A 16,233-nucleotide genomic window follows, 5' to 3' on the forward strand; every position below is an offset into this window, starting at 1 on the left:
TGTGGTTTGCGCTGTGAGGGTCTTTCGCATGAGGAATTGAACACTGAAGTCTTGTCTGCTCTGTGCGGCCATTAAAGATCCCTTCATGAGAAGGGGTGTCACAGATATATTTTATCAAAATTTGCCCCCTTCTCTACATTGTTGTGCAGCATGGTGCCCTTCTGGTTGCCACCCACCCATGCCAGAGGTGTCTGCTTTTCATTGGTGAGTGATGTGATACCTATATGTCTATGTCCTAGTAACTTATTATATGTGTGTGTGTATACTACCTATATATATATACTAACATACAATACTTAGGGCCCTACCAAATTCACGGCCCTGAAAAACATGTCACAGACTGTGAAATCAGACTTCCCCCGTGAAATGTAGCTATTGGAGGTGAGAGAAAGGGACAGGGCTAGGGGTGCCCCAGCCAGGGGCTCCTACTGTTTACCAGGCTCCAGCTGCTAGTCCCCCAGGCTGGGGAGGGACGGGATTTCCTCTTCCCCTGCTCTTGGGGGGAGAGCAGATCTACCTCTGGTACCTTCCCTTCCTGCAGGCAGCGGAGCTGGGCTCTGAAGGCAGTGCAGAAATGAGGGTAGAAATCATGCCATTCCCCCCATAACAGCTTTGCAACCCCTCATGACCTCCTTTTGGGTCCAGACCCCCCATGGTTGCACCATGAAATTGACCAATTTTAAAATCCTCTGGCTGTGAAATTGACTAAAACAGACCATCAATTTGGTAGGGACCTAACAATACTATACCAAAGAGCAGTATCACTCCTAATGAATGATGTCTTCCTCTTGTTGTCTTGTCAGGACCGGAACCTTGTCTTCATATTTGCCTGTAAAGTGCCACACACAATTATGGCACTATATAAGTAAATGATACTTAATACCAATGAAAATGTTTGTAAAACACTCCTGCATGGGAGGAAAGTTGCTTGGACAGGACACTGGGGACCTTGCGAGTGGGTTGTAGGGCAGGTGGAAGGCTCAGATCAATATGCACTCCTCAAGACAGGGAGGGGAAGAGCCGAAATTCTGTTTTGTTAAACTGTTAAAAACACGACCATATGGTGGTGTTATCTAACTAACTATTAGTATGCCTACCTACCTAGCTGAGGGTTTCCCACAACCACCCATCCAAGTAAAATCAATGGTGACAAAGTCCCTAGTGGACTTCATGGAGTCTCAGGCCCATCTCCCTTTTGGGGTCAAAACTCTGCTTGGAGCAAGGTTTTCTTTGTTATTAATTTCCTCTCCTGGGGGTGGGGCTGGCAGCGCACAGGGGCAAAGGGGGTGGCCGTGTGGGGCTGTCATTCTTAGGGCCCAAAGGCCTTCCCCAAGGGGGATCCCCTTCCCCAAAGAGGAAGGTGGCAGGGCAGCGCCTAGGCCCTGGTTGAGAGCAGCAGCTGACAGTGTCCTGGGCCTGTCCAGCCTGAGACGTGCAAACAAGCGGAACCCCGCCGCATAACTGAGCCAAACAGGTGGGTGTCTGACAGCCCGCGCTGGGGTAGCCCCGCCGGTGTCAGCAGCCCGGGCAGGACGCGGGGGGTTGGCGCTGTTTTAACTGGACTGTGGAGTCTGGAGCCCATGAGGCAGCCGGGGCTACTCCCGCTCGGCCTCCCAAGGTAGCCTCAGGGCACGGCACGGCACGGCCCGGCCCGGCAGGCGGCAGTATTGTGACGCGCCCGGCCTGCAGGGGGCGCCCCCTGCTCGGCTCGCCTCAGTGCTACGAGCTCGCGGTTTGACTCACTGGACGCGCCGGGCCGCCCGCGCGCGCACGGAGTATAGCGACGGGGCGCGCGCGCGCACGCGCCGGCTCCTCCCCCTGGCCGGGGCGGGCTCTAGTCAGCAGCTCGGCAGGGGCAGGGTGATTTGCGATCGGACGCTGCGCAGCTCGGAGCAGGCAGCACCATGGTGAAAATCGCCTTCAGTTCTCCCTTCGCCCAGAAGGACGAGCCCAAGAAGGATGCAGCCGAGGCACTGGTGGCTGACAAGGTGCGGGACGGGCTCTGCGGGGAGCGAGCCCCCTCCGTTGCCGGGGAGCGACGAGGGGTACCGGGCCGCCGCCATCTTCTCATAACGTCTGCTGGCTGGGGGCGGATATAGCGCCCCCAGCTAGGGGCTAAAATGGCGGAGGTTGAGGGCGCCCCCTAGGGCGGGGGCTCCCTCTCGACTCCCCCTGCCGGGTGAGGGGGTCATCGCCCCTGCCGCGCTAGGGGGAAGAGGGGCCTCTTTCAGTCCCTACACGGGGGAGGTGCCTGGTCACCTTCCCCCCAGGCCCACAGCGGGGCCGGGGCTCAGTGGCTTGCCCGGTGAGCTGCCGCCGCGGAGCGGGGCGCTGGTTTCTGCGGTGCCCTTGTCCTGCCCGGGCCGCTCTTGCGCCCGCTCGGGGAAGCGGACGGGGAGCGAAAAGGAGGAAGGGAGGGATCCATTTTGTGTGTGTCGGGTGGGGCAGTGTTATTGTTCCTGTCTCTAATGGAGGCCGGCCGGGGAGTGCAGGGCCTCTCCGCTCTGGCCTCCCCACAGCCATTTCCCCTCCTTTAACCCACTTTCTGTTTGGATGGCGTCACAGATTGCTGGCCCCCCCGCAGGGACCCGAGCTAGCCAGTGTGCGGCGAGCTCCGCTTAACCAATGAAAGCCCTGCTGCGCAGCGAGCGCCCCAGCTCCGGGCTGGGGAGCTAACGGGGGCGGGGGGTGACTTCTATGGAAATGCAATCGCCCATGTCCTGCTTTATCCTCTGTGCCACCCGTCTTGAGCCATGACTCCTCAACATCTAGGAGTACATCCTCTTCCGTCCTCTGCCAGCCCCGAAGTTAGCTTTAAAACCTCTCCACGCTCCCAGTAAACAGTGTGTTCTCCTGCTGGGGAATGATTACACTGTAATTAACGAGCTGACCGGAGTGTTGTTTTCAAACTCTAATCTCTGTTTTAAACGTGGCACTCTTGCATAAGCATTGATAGTGAAGTTAGCAAAGTAAGTATTCTGGGAGGACTGAGCCAGCTAGCTCAAGCAGTTTTGTATATTTTACCTAAATCATGTTGCTGGTCAAAGCCTTTTTGTCACTCAAAATTGGTTCTGCCTGAATATGCAACTGCCACTGCTATTATGCAAGCATTGTTGCCAATTATTAGGAAAGATGGAATTGTTGTAAACTGTATAGGGGTTATAGCTTGTGATCTGACCTACTTCGTGTTGACTGTATTCTGCCTTTCAAAATATTCTATCAAACTAAACTACATACATCTATAGATAAACTCCTCACTCCAATTCCGGGGTAATGTAGCAGATGGTCTTAGAGGTGCGTGAATACCATGCAAATCCACTTAGCCAAACAGAATTCACTTTTATTTATGTTCATTTCCTTTTTGCATTTGCTATAATAGTAGAAAGCAAACAAGTTTGCTGGCACAAATGTTTGCTGAAACAACACATTTTAAGAGAACACCAGAAAATACTTGTACAGAAAACATTTTAACTCAGATGTCAGAGTTCACACACAGAATCTCTTTCTAAGATAAATAAGCAAACAGCAAATGTCTCATGACTTGTGTATAGTCAGCACAAACCAACATAATTGTTTTTTTGTTTTTTGTTTTTGTAGTATTATAAATTGAAATAAGCACCCATCTAGATTGCTTAGGGTACCTTAACAATTAGAACCACAGTATTCAGTAGTATTAACATGTGAGTTAAGTAATCACGTGAAAGGATGGGGAACTATTTAATGGTATATATGAATAGTATCAGTACAGTATCATGATCAAGATAGGTAGGTACAAAATTAAACTGACCTCAATAAATTTAAGCTTTCTTTAAAAGATGTTTTATTTTGTGCCACTATCTAAATGTCCGTATGATGAAACAAATTCTCACTACATATAAAATGTAATAATTTTTAAATGATCTTTTTCAACCTAGTGGCCATTTTGCTGAAGCATTACTTGTTACACCAGTAGTATGCAAGCAGAATGTCCAATAAACCAGCATCTGACATGGACAGAATTGTGTTAAAACTGATTACTTAAGAGCTAGTTTCTTCCGTATGTGAATTTTCAAGTTTGCGCTCAGCAAAACATGGATATCCCTTTTTAAAAAAGGAATTCAGTAATATTCTTACAAAAGGCCCTTTTAATGTGCTTATTTATTTGTATTCCAGTAGTGCCTAGGGGTCCTAATCATGAATTAGGGTCCCACTGTGCTAAGCACTAGGCAAAAACAATAGATGGTCCGTATCCCAAAGAACTTGGAATCTAAGTCAATAGTAATCTCTTCCTGCACTAACCTGTCATGGGAAATCCAACCTATAGATGTTTTTTGATGTTTTGATGCTCCATTTGCTCAGCATATGCTGTTGGGTGTGTGTGCAGTTGGCAAACATAGCTAAGGGACACACAGTTTAAGATAACACTTATCTGAGACGTTTGCTTCCATTTCTTAGAAGTAACATCTACTGTTACTTCTCTGAATAAAAATATTTTCCCCATTTGTTGTGCATTTGGCAACACTGTGTATAGTGCCCACCTCCTGGTTGTATGGGCCTTTTACACAGCAACAGAGGGAGAAGATCACTTAAAGAATTGGAAAAGGTTATTGTAAAACCACAAAAACTGGCATGGGACTGGGGGTAATAGGATGACACTGAGATATTTACATAGCATCTGGTGGGCTTTGCTTTGATGCACTCTCTCCTGTCAGGAATAACTTACTAAGGAGGTCATTGTATTAAACAAAAAAAACAAGCTTTAAAAAAGCTTTGATGAAATAAAAATGATCTTGTTTGCTGCTTTAAAAGTTTTTGAAACTTGCTGGAGTTTCTTCAGTTAAGATATTTGAAGAAGGGTAGTTAGTTATACACCTGCTAAATAGACAGTTGAGAGGTGGCCTCAAGCTCATTAAATCTGCTGTATCTTGAATGTAAGACATAACAATGAACTTTGGCATATTTTTCAAATTGAGTTAGAAAATGGCTACTCTTAAGGTTAATGGACTTTTTTTTTGTTTCCTCCCCCCCTCCTTTCCCCCCCCCCCCCCCACTTTGAGTCTACTGTGAGCAATTATTTATTTTGAATATTCTGAAGTGGAATAGTTTAACTTCAGAGGACGTGCCATTTTTGCCCAATTCTGGAATTCCAAAGGATTTTTTAAATTTCTGCTATTGGCTATATTTTTACACTAAACACTTTCATTGCACGTGTTTTTTTTAAAAGGTTGGTCTTAAGTTGCCATGGCATCATATCAGAAAAACCTTTCTCAGATACAGCTTCTTTTTCCCAAGAGACATCTCTGCAAGTGTAGCCATGCCCATAGTGACACCCCATGTGGATCACAAGTCAAGCTTGAGCACTTAAACAGGTAGCAGAATAACGATGACTGTAGATTCCAGGCAACTAAATTGTGTCAAATCTCTCATTCCTTTTTCTATAAAGGATCCAGAAATTGCAACACATGGAAATGAAAATTCATCTGGAAGATGTTTATTGACCCTTTTGGGTCTTGCATTCATCTTAGCAGGGGTTGTGGTTGGTGGAGCCTGCATCTACAAGTACTTCATGCCTAAGGTAATGTGAATATTTATTTGTTTTGTTCAGAATAAATGTTTGGTTTTGTTAACTTTCATATTTTGACAACCCAAAAATCAAAATATTAACTAATTGTAAACAGTACGTTTATTACAGGATTTCTGTCATGGTATTGATAAAAATTCAGGCTTAATAACTGAAATGGGTGACAGGCCTTGACACTTGAAGCTTGGGTAGAAAAGAACTACACTAAATTTATGATTTAGTGTTAGATTAAAATTTAAAAATAAAATCAACACCAAAAAATAACAGAGCTGACTTTTTATTTTTAGCATAAGGTGTACCGTGGGGAAATGTGTTACTTTGAAAATGAAAATCAGGATCGTGCTCTAGAACCGTACTTCCTGCCCATTGCAGAAGAAGCTGATATTCGGGAAGATGATAACATAGCAATCATTGATGTTCCAGTTCCGAAGTTCTCGGATAGTGACCCAGCAGCTATTGTTCATGATTTTGACAGGGTGAGTTTAAAACGGGCATTTTAATGCTTTTAGAAAACGGATGGCTTTTACTACTGATGTGTCCTCTGGATGATAGCTTTAAATGTCAGCTTTATGTGACTTTGTTTTTGAGACTCTATCCTTTCAGTGTGGCACCAACAATTCTGCATCTCACACTTCTAGTAATGAAATGTCTGTTGATAATCTGTCCCTTGGTGTTAACAAAGTTTACTAGTCTAGATGTAAACTCTAGCTACACTGCTCTCTCTTAAAACTGGAAGTCTTTTCAACCATAAAGTAAATGAAACAGGTTCATTTAACAGAATGGATCTGTCAGTTGCTGTGTGATTTGACAATGTTGCCCATGATAGATTTTGTAACTCCTGGGAATGAATTGTGCAATTTGAACTGGGGAAAGGAGAGTTTTGAACCTGAATTGGGACAGGAGAGTAAAATCTCTCCCCCTCTTTAATCCCATGAAGTTAGCAGCTTTTGGCTGCTAAAATCATGTTGGGGTTGGGGAGGGAAGGAGAAGGATAATCAGCATGATGTGGGTGTTTTAAAGATTTTCATGACCTACTAGGTTTAGCAGGCCAATACAGTGCTTTCAAGCCAAACACTTTTTCCAAGAATGGGTTTTCTGATAACATGAGACAGTTTGCCACTTCTCTCTGGATTTGAGGGAGTCTTTCATGGTCATATGTCAAGGGAGAGACTGAAAAAGGCTACAACTGGGGTTTCTGTGTAGTGAAGTCTACCTGGACTGTTGTTGAACCTTTTAATGAGAGCAAAAAAATCATGCTGAAATGCCTAAGGAATTACTACTTTCTAAAGACTTAATACATTTTTTTTCTCTTCTAACCAGTACTGAAACTCTCACTATTGTTTATGTATAAATGTATCACTTCTATAAACAGAAATTGCTTTGAGTACTTAGCGTTGGCACCTACAGTTGTTAAAGATAGATTGGGGGGGGGGGTCAGTATCTTGCCATCAGTTGAAGAGACTAGGCAGCTTATGGTAACTTTAGTGAGGTTCTGCAAAGTATTATGCTAAATTATAGTTCATACAAATACTCTAGTCTAGCTATTTATTAATAACTACACTGCCCCATGAGGGTTCTGTATCTTATAGCTAAAGGCATTATAATGTAACTGGAAAGTGACAAATAAGGGTACGTTCCAGAAAACTAAGCCAGAACATGGATGTACTATTTCTGACTAGAGCCATATTTTAATTAGGCTCCTATAATTACAAGAAAACATCTTCAATATCCCAAGTCCTCTCCCTGATATTAACTGTCATAAGATGCTCCTTCCTAGTAGGAAGACTCTTTTAAAGTATTAAGGCTTATACTCCCGTGGTCTGTCTTTCACTTTGAGTTAGGAGGTTCTCTTATGCAAGGTAGAGCTGTATCCTTTTTCATTTTTTGAAATTACCAACAATAAACTTATTTTTAGTTCCATCACTGCTTGGTCTAAAAAATACTAATTCTGTTTTGATGTTTTTAATATGCACTGATCTTGGCCTGCTAGATACTTAATGAGTTTTGTGTTTCACAGAATCTAACAGTCAGTTGTAATCATCATAAATTAAGATAGCACTTGATTTATTGAGAACAGCTGTTAAACTTCTTTCCATAATAGCTTCTGACTGCTTATCTTGACTTACAACTGGGTAATTGCTATGTGATCCCTCTGAACACATCCATTGTTATGCCACCAAGGAATCTGATGGACCTGTTCGCAAAACTGGCGGTATGTACAACTTCTTCACTACTTCGAATAGTATAGCTAAAGGAGTGAATGGATAAAGAACTTGAGTTTTCAGGGTAACTGCTCTCAGATACTAAATATCTAGCTTTAAGAAAGCTAAGAACTTGCAAGTAACATCAGCTCTGGCCACTATGGAGAAACGTGCAGCAGAATTTGGAAAACAGGTCTGAAATTGGAAGTTACTAGAATGGTTTGTGTTGGCTAAATAGAAACTTTCACAAAAGAACTGAATTCACTTGCTCTTCCAATTGTTGACCTCAAATCATTCACTGAAGTGCAGTTGTGAGTTTATTTCATGATACAAACTCAAAACCAGTTGCGTGGTAACTGTTAAATTCTGAAACAAATTGATGCTTTCAAGGGACTCTGCTTTTTTAGAGTTAAAGTAAGAAAAACCTGATTTCTGCCTCCAAATGAGATTTTAAAACGGGGTGAACTTTCCCTGGCTGTGTTTTTATGTAGATATTTTTTCAAAGCCAGTGTAGACTTCTGCAATTTGAGCCACACATCAGCTTGTTAAATACAGCAATATAATAATTTTTCACCTTCATGAAGACATTAAACTTTCAAATAACCTAAACTTTATTTTTTTTAAATAAACATTTTTAACCCACACAGGAAACCGCTATTAAATTACTTGACTTGATCTTAAATTCTAGGTTGTTGTTTTTTTTTTCACCCAAAACCAAGAAAATCAGATGGCCTTTTGAAACTATTTAAAACTTCTAATATTATTCAGGCTCTCTGCAAACTAAAGAAAAACAATGTGTCATGACAAAGCATTGAAATCAATAGACTGTAGTTATCGCCTCTGACCAGAGAGACAAACTTTAAAGGCTGCTGGTTTCTAGGTTTAGTTACTTGTGTTGGAAACAGTAATAACTTGCTAGGAAGTGTCCATATCTCCATGGAAGCAGACTTTATAATCCTTTCCTGTGTAGTATACGTGCGTTTTGAAAAGGAGCAGGCATGATAGTGTCTAATAGCTGGACTGAAGGAAGAGGATCATGTTTTAGCATGTTGCGCACTGCTCTTCTGGTCATGATCATTACTACACCTCTACCCCAATATAACGCTGTCCTCGGGAGCCAAAAAATCTTACCGCGTTATATTGAACTTGCTTTGATCCGCCGGAGCACTGCTTTACCGCGCTGTATCCGAATTTGTGTTATATCGGGTTGCGTTATATCTGGGTAGAGGTGTACTTTTCCTTATGATACTATATGCTGTAGTGGGGATGTGAAGCTGCTGCGTCTACAGAGAAGTTATATGTCATGTCATTAATATATTTGGAAGCAGTAGCTGCACTCTTTTGTGTATTCATGGTATTTGGAGATAGTTTGCCTCAAATAAGGAAAATACAGAAATACCACTTTTGAATAATGGTGGGAGGTCGAACAATTTGCTTAGACTGTCAGACTTAATTCAAGCTAGTTGGGGTACTAATATTAGGAAAGTTATAGTTAGAAGCTAGACCCACTCTCACAACCCAAGCACATCAAGAAATTAACAATTTGAATGTGACCCTCAGTGATGGGTAGGTAATGTTAAAAATGAATCCTGTTTTTGTTTAACAATCCAATGAACAGAATTAACACTCAAATCCAGTGGTGGTCAAAATTATTTATTCTTTGTTATGTGACCATCCAGAAGATTAGTACATTTCTTAACAGAACATTAATGAAGGAATTTAACTCCTTTTTTTTTTTTAGACTGGTTCTTACTTGCCTCAGACTTATCTAGTTCGTGAAGAAATGGTGGTAACAGAAGAGATAGATAATGTGTCTGATTTGGGCATCTTCATTTACCAGCTTTGTGTAGGAAAAGAGACCTTCAGACTGCAGCGCAGAGATCAGAGAGCAGGTGAGTGTTTCCTACAGTATAGGAAATATACTAACTCAATAGAGAGGGGAAACGTAAAAACTTCACTCCAGAAACAGGTAGGTGTTAATGCCCCACTAAACAGGCTATTGCTACGTTTACCTACATTTTTATTTTAATATAGTTTTGTTCCCCTTTAGAGTTTGAGTCTGAAGATTTTCTCCTCCAATGAGACATGGTCTATTACAGGTTACAAAACCCTCATTGATATGCCCAAAACACCAACCTGAACATGAGTTCACTTTCACTCTTTTGTTCTAGTCAGAGGTCCTGAGGTGATAGAGTATTTGGAATTTGAGAAACTAGCTTGTGTATCAGGCTTGTTTGCAGGGGTGGGAGGGACATCCAAATTTAACAGTCTAATGTTTGGATAATTGGCCTTCAGATAATAGGGGATTTCTCTTTTGTTAGATTGTACAATTTGTCAGAATGTAACTATTTTAGATGCTTGTTGTCACAAGTAATGAATACTTCGAGGGAATCTTAAAAGGAAATCTGAAATAAAGATGCTTAGATCTGCATGTGATACCAATTGACTTGCATGCTTTAAATCTTGAACATTTTGATGCAAGATTCAATTGCAACCAAACTAGAGCACTGCCATCTATTCAGGAATGAATTTGGTATCTAAGTGTTTGAAGTGGGTCTGAATACACAAATATGCCACCAAAGCCCTAATGATACTGGGAGCTTTCTGGTCATCACAGCTCTTTAAAGCACTCGAGGGGTTTTTTAATACTAGAATTACTTTATGTAGTTCACAGTATAGTTATGTCAGTCCCTTCTAGAAATTAAACCTTTGCATCCTAATATGTAGGGGGTTGGTTAGAGGAAGTTGTTTGCCAAACAATGAACTTGTCCAATTTTCCCTTCCTCTGTGTGAGATTCTTTTTCCCTACTCCATTTTAAAGTGATCCTCCTGTCTGAAGTGATCTGAAAGGGTATTCCTTCACAGCCTGTTGGTGCCGCTCTTTGTATCTTAAATTTGCAGGTGCTTCTCATAGAAGCATAGAATATCAGGGTAGGAAGGGACCTCAGGAGGTCATCTAGTCCAACCCCCTGCTCAGAGTAGGACCAATCCCTGGGCTGGCCAGGGAGCAAGGGAACCTACTAATATGTGCTGCTGTTGGGTAACTGGTACAACTCCACCTTGTCTCAACATTTATCTTTGTCTTCTTCCTGCTCCAAATCCACCGGGATTTTGTGTGTTCCTTTGATATTGTTGCTATTGGCAGAATAAAACTTTGAAGGATCAGTTGTTTTGTTTCTGCTTCTGTTCTGCTGACAGCAGTAGGAAAGCTTTATATGCAGAAATGGGAATCTCTCAGTCCCCCTGAGAAGCTTACAAACGTGCAGGGGAGGATGTTAATTTTAACGCCCTTGGTAGGCACACACTTTTTTAGTTCAGATGGATGCTCTGTCCCAGTGAGTGGTCGATGCACTGAAGACTTTGCGTAGTGGACTGCACTTGCCTAAATACGAGATAATCAGTTTTCTTTTGCTCTAGCGTATTAATCCTCCATTAGTGTTGCTGACATGCCATGCTAATGCATTAGCATTGACTTCAGGAGTTCAAATCTGCCATTTACATGAGTTGCTTGCATGTAAATCTTTTCCAGGAAATAAGTAAAACCACTTTACTGCGGTACAGTATGTTGCTGTAATTAAGCTGGTTTGCCCTTACAATTTTTAGAGAATTGCTTGGGTCTAAAACTCTCCATAGAAAATCCTAGTCTAAAAGATAATGTCTTGTTGTTGATATGCAGTAAATGCTTCCATACTCTATATAACCAGGGACACTAAAACTGATGAAAATCAAATGGTATATTCTCATTTTGCAAACACTTCTTTTGGGGGAAGAGAAGAGGAAATAATGAGAAGAGACAAGAATCATGTACTTAGTAGACCTTCCATTCAACTGTTACTTCCCAAATGATTTCCAGGCCTGAGATTGGGGATTGAAGACACGGTGCCTTTAGTTAGAGGTCCTTGACTCTTGGAGTTCATGTCCTGGATTTTTTTGCCACTCATTTGTTGACACTTCAAACCATGTTGTTTTCCCAGGAAGTTCTTTGGGCTTGGGGAACAGAGGAGGAAGGACAGTAGTGTGTGGCTTGTTTTTGTTGTTCTAGTAAATTTTTAACTGAGACTCCGTATACAGAGTAGTTTTATACCCAGTTACAAACTTCCCACTGACTTTTTATAAACTTTCTATAAAAGCTATTTTAAAATAAGCTAAAATTCAAAGCGAAGGCCAACTTTCTTGTCAGTTTATCATAAAAGTATAAGCAGACTGTTAGCAGCTAGTACTCTGGAGGAGACTTTCATTGGAAACTCGTGTTCTGTTAAACTATCCAAACAAAACTGTTCCTCATAGTCAGCTTCTTAGCTTTCATGAGGTATCTGACATCACTGAGAGCACTCCACTAGGGAGACTGAATTTGATCAACTATTGCTTTGATTACAGTATTGCCGTGTTTCTCTTGTCCTTCTGTCTAATCTTTTTTCATTAAAACCACGTGGGAGAATCAATTTTGCTACGGTAGGGGTCTGCTGCTGACATGTACTGATAGTGCTCTGTCAAGTTTTCAATGTATTTTATCCATTGTTAAGAGAGGCAATCAAGGGCACGATCATATTCCTATCAGTGAGTGGAAGTTTTGCTATTTTTTTCTCTGGGACCAGGATTGGGCCCCAGAGGAGTAATCTCTGCAATGTTTTGGTGTAAGTGTATCTGGCTGAACAAAAAAGGATTGCGTTCCGCAACACCCTCTCTGCAGCCACTTCAGTTTTCTGAACCCTGGAGGGGAAAGAGGAACCAAAGGGAGAATTTTTCTCAGGAGCTTGCAAGAGTTATGAAGGGCTATGGTTTAGTAGAAGGGCTTATGGCATGACCTTAATTAGTTTAGAGACAGCAGCTTACAGTTTGAAGGGCTAAAAGGGTACTAGAAACAGAAGGAAATATACATTTATTCATAAGAGGTATTTAACACCTGTTTGTTTAGCCCTAGTATAATGTCAACACAGCTCTGAGAATAGTGGGCTTTTTATATTTAATCAATAGAAACAAGCTTGTGTACAACCATGGTGACAACTAACTGAATGACCTTGCCCTACTATTGAGTACTTAATTGTATATTGCCAGACCAAGCTAGTCATAAACTGCTATCTCCTAAGAAATACTTCTAGCTATCTGTAAAGAACACAATCTTGTAGCTTGCTAATTTACTTTTTTCTTCCACCCAGGTCTCCAGAAGCGCTCAGCTGAGAACTGTCATACAATCAGACACTTTGAAAATTCTTTTGTGGTTGAAACAAAGATCTGTCAACAGTGAAAGACACTGGATGGAAAGTGACTATTTCACATCTTCATTAAAAAGTCTGAGCTTTACAGTTTGACTTCTAAATTAAAATGTGCAGTGATAATCAAAAGCCTTATTATGCATCTCCTGTGTATTGCTTGTATTACAAAACACAAAATCACCATTTCAGCTTTCTTTGATCCTTGGTATAACAGAATATTTTTAGTTGTCTTATGTAAAACTGAAATTTGAGACCTTTAGAAGAAATGTGTTATCAACTTATCCATTGAATGTGTCTGACTTAGAATTTTTCTGGGAAAGGCAGGAAAAAAAAAATACGTTAATTGATTCCTTGGTCAGAATTACTCCTGGGGGAATTCTATACCACTGTGCATGCATAGAATTTATGTCCCTGCAGATTTCTGTGTTTCCCCGCAGAAAAATGACTTTTTGACGGGGAAACAAAGGGAAGCCACAAAAGTGGTCATGCGACCCTCCTCAGCAGTAAATTCAGGACAGCCGGCAGAGAGGTAAATCACTGTGAGGCAGGACTGGGGAAGACACAGCTGATGGCTCCTACCCTGCGCCAGGCTCAGCTGCTAGTCCTGGCTGGGCTGGGGAGGATTGGACTTCCTCTTCCCTTGCACGGCATCTGGGGCTGGATCAGACCCACTCCCAGATTTCTCCCCTGGCTGTAGGAAGCTATACAAACTCTTCCCCCCCCCACACACACTTCCTGAACCCATCACTCCTCAGCTGCAGGGATCACTGTACAGGGAGTTGCTTCCCCATCCATACATCCCTGTGCATTCAGGGCCCCTCACACCCAGATCTCTACCCCCCCCGCACTTGGATCCCCCGCTGAGCTGCCGGCACTTAGATTGCCCCACACAGAACCCTCTGAACCCACAGCTGGATTCCATCCACGCTTGGATGCTGCCTTGCTGAGCCTGCCCGCCCGCACCTGGTGCATGGAGGGGCAGGGCTCTGGGGTGTTTCTCGAGCAGGCCCTGTCCTTGCGCTGTGTCAGGGTTGGTTGCAGCCTCATCACTGAATGTGTGCCCCAGGAGGGGGAAGCTGCACAGTGATCGCCCACCTCTGTGCAGCCAGTGCCCTGTGCTCCCCAATGCCATTCTGGAGCCTCCACATTTATTTGACTAAATTTGCAGAATTTTAAGATGTGCGCAGTTTTGTTTTATTTTTAATTTTTTGGCCCAGAATGCCCTCAAGAGTAGCCGGAATCAATTCTTATACACCTTTTGGTTTTTTTCACAGAATGATTAACTTTAATGCATTAATAATCTGTGGTTTGCACCTTTAGTGTAGTTCTGTAGAATTGCTCTGCACTCAGTTTTCTGGTTTGAAAAACAAAAACAAAAAACCAACCTTTCAACATTTATCGTTAAAGGTTTTGTTTTAACTTCCAGGTGTGAAGCATGTAAAATCTAACCTCAGTGATTATAAACCTCTAACATTGCTTTTTTCATTTTGTGCAATTACTGTATTGAACTTGTATGTATATTTGGAACCTTCCCTAAGTTTACATTTAAATTCTTTATACTTTATTTCATTTTTGTGGTATTTAGTTGTCATAGATTTAGTTGCTGTTTAATCTCTAAAGTTTGTGTCAGTATTTTGGTTATAAATTGGTTTATCTTGTAACTGCTTGTTTCATTAAACCTCTCTTGATATGGCCCACTTGTGGATGTGACTGTAGCTGTAAATTTAACAACTTTGGCCTGTACAACAAACTTTTTAGATCAGAACTTTTTATGAGCAAGTAGCATTATTACTGCAGCCAGAGTATTGTTCCTTGTGGAGAACTGCAGTATAAAGTTGGTAAAGAGTTGTTAGAGTGCTGCAGATTCAAAACTTGAGTCTGTTTTAATAAGGGACTTTATATTGGCATTATTCCTGCAACCTTATAATAAATGTTTCTCTAGAACTATGGTGTTGGTCTTAATTGACACTTAAAATGGTGGCTGGGTATGCCATAACGAATGGGGAGGGTGTGTGTGGATTTAGTGTACTGTCGTAGCATATTTCTAAAAAAATGGTAAATATGGATGCAGCCTTATGAAGGAAACGCTCCTTTATCTGCCTGATCATTCTTGTTCCTCTAATGTACTAGTGGGTACCTAAACTCAGTGTGGAAGTTTCCAGCTCTTTACCAATTGTTTTTTCCCTTAAAGGTGCTAGTTTTTGTTTTGTTTTTGGAGGATGCAGGGGAAGAGGGCTTCACGTTGTGTTTTTTGTGAGTGTCCTGCAATTCAGTAGTGAAGAAAACTTTTTGGACTGTGAGCTATAAGTTGACAGCTCCAGTGCAACTAAAACCATAAAAATCCTTCCACGAGGCTCTTTGAGAGCAGGATTAATAAAGATAACTTTGATTTTTTTTCAGAGTAGCAGCCGTGTTCGCCTGTATCCGCAAAAAGAACAGGAGTACTTGTGGCACCTTAGAGACTAACAAGTTTATTAGAGCATAAGCTTTCGTGGGATGCATCCGTGGAAGTGGGCTGTAGCCCACGAAAGCTTATGCTCTAATAAATTTGTTAGTCTCTAAGGTGCCACAAGTACTCCTGTTTTTTTATTTTTGGTGGGTACATTGAGACATACAAAGTAATATTCAGTAATTAACTTCCACGCTCCCCAACCAGACAATGCAGATATTACTGAAATTAACAGCACTGTAAATGAGTACTGATGATAATCATGTAGACTTTGTGGCTTCACTTTGAATTGAGGTGTGTGTGCGCACGCACTGAAGTGTCTAAAATAAAAAGCTCACTTAACTGTTATTGCAGAATTTCATTTTTATATTGCAAATAGAAAATTTTGCTAGCACTTGAGCATGAGGATCAGCATGACATCCCTGAACTTTTACCACAAGTTTAAGAAAACCCAAAACTATACATGAGGTTACATGTGCCACAATGTATGACACTCTGCTATACCGAAATAGGTAAGAGCCACTTTATAGTGGCTTTGTAAGCAGTTACTGTCCCTGTCACTCAATCCTGGTGTTGACTTCTTTAGAAAAAAATTTACCAACACAAGTTAATGTAGCACACATCTATAACACTTACATTTCACTTTGTTTGGAAAACAAAATGGTTACCATTCTCCAGACAGAACTGTGATTCAGGAAATGATTCTAGGTAAATGGGTGTTCTGTCAGAAGAGCTGGGAAGCAATTGGTGGTTCCAGAACGCGCGTTTTTTTTTTTTTTGTTTTTTTTTAAATGCATGTTGCAGCCATAT

The 16,233-nt window shown here is 41.8% G+C and overlaps 1 protein-coding gene across 1 annotated transcript; it reads left to right on the top strand.

The window, feature by feature from the left end:
- Positions 1-1,715: 1,715 nt before the first annotated feature.
- Positions 1,716-14,918, top strand: ITM2A (integral membrane protein 2A). Its single transcript, XM_005284561.4, has 6 exons — positions 1,716-1,988; positions 5,423-5,554; positions 5,848-6,036; positions 7,662-7,772; positions 9,503-9,653; positions 12,918-14,918. The coding sequence occupies exons 1-6, from the start codon at positions 1,905-1,907 to the stop codon at positions 13,004-13,006; spliced, it is 756 nt and encodes a 251-aa protein (XP_005284618.1). The 5' UTR covers positions 1,716-1,904; the 3' UTR covers positions 13,007-14,918.
- The last annotated feature ends 1,315 nt before the right edge of the window (positions 14,919-16,233 follow it).

Source organism: Chrysemys picta, chromosome 9 (genome assembly GCF_011386835.1).
Source record: "Chrysemys picta bellii isolate R12L10 chromosome 9, ASM1138683v2, whole genome shotgun sequence".
Classification (NCBI taxonomy): Eukaryota; Metazoa; Chordata; order Testudines; family Emydidae; genus Chrysemys; species Chrysemys picta.

Excerpts from the sequence above, each read along its gene's own strand:
- ITM2A (XM_005284561.4), top strand. The coding sequence starts at position 1,905 with ATGGTGAAAATCGCCTTCAGTTCTCCCTTCGCCCAGAAGGACGAGCCC. Across the intron at positions 1,989-5,422 it reads AGGCACTGGTGGCTGACAAG|GATCCAGAAATTGCAACACA; the intron begins GTGCGGGACGGG and ends TTTTCTATAAAG. Across the intron at positions 9,654-12,917 it reads GCGCAGAGATCAGAGAGCAG|GTCTCCAGAAGCGCTCAGCT; the intron begins GTGAGTGTTTCC and ends TCTTCCACCCAG.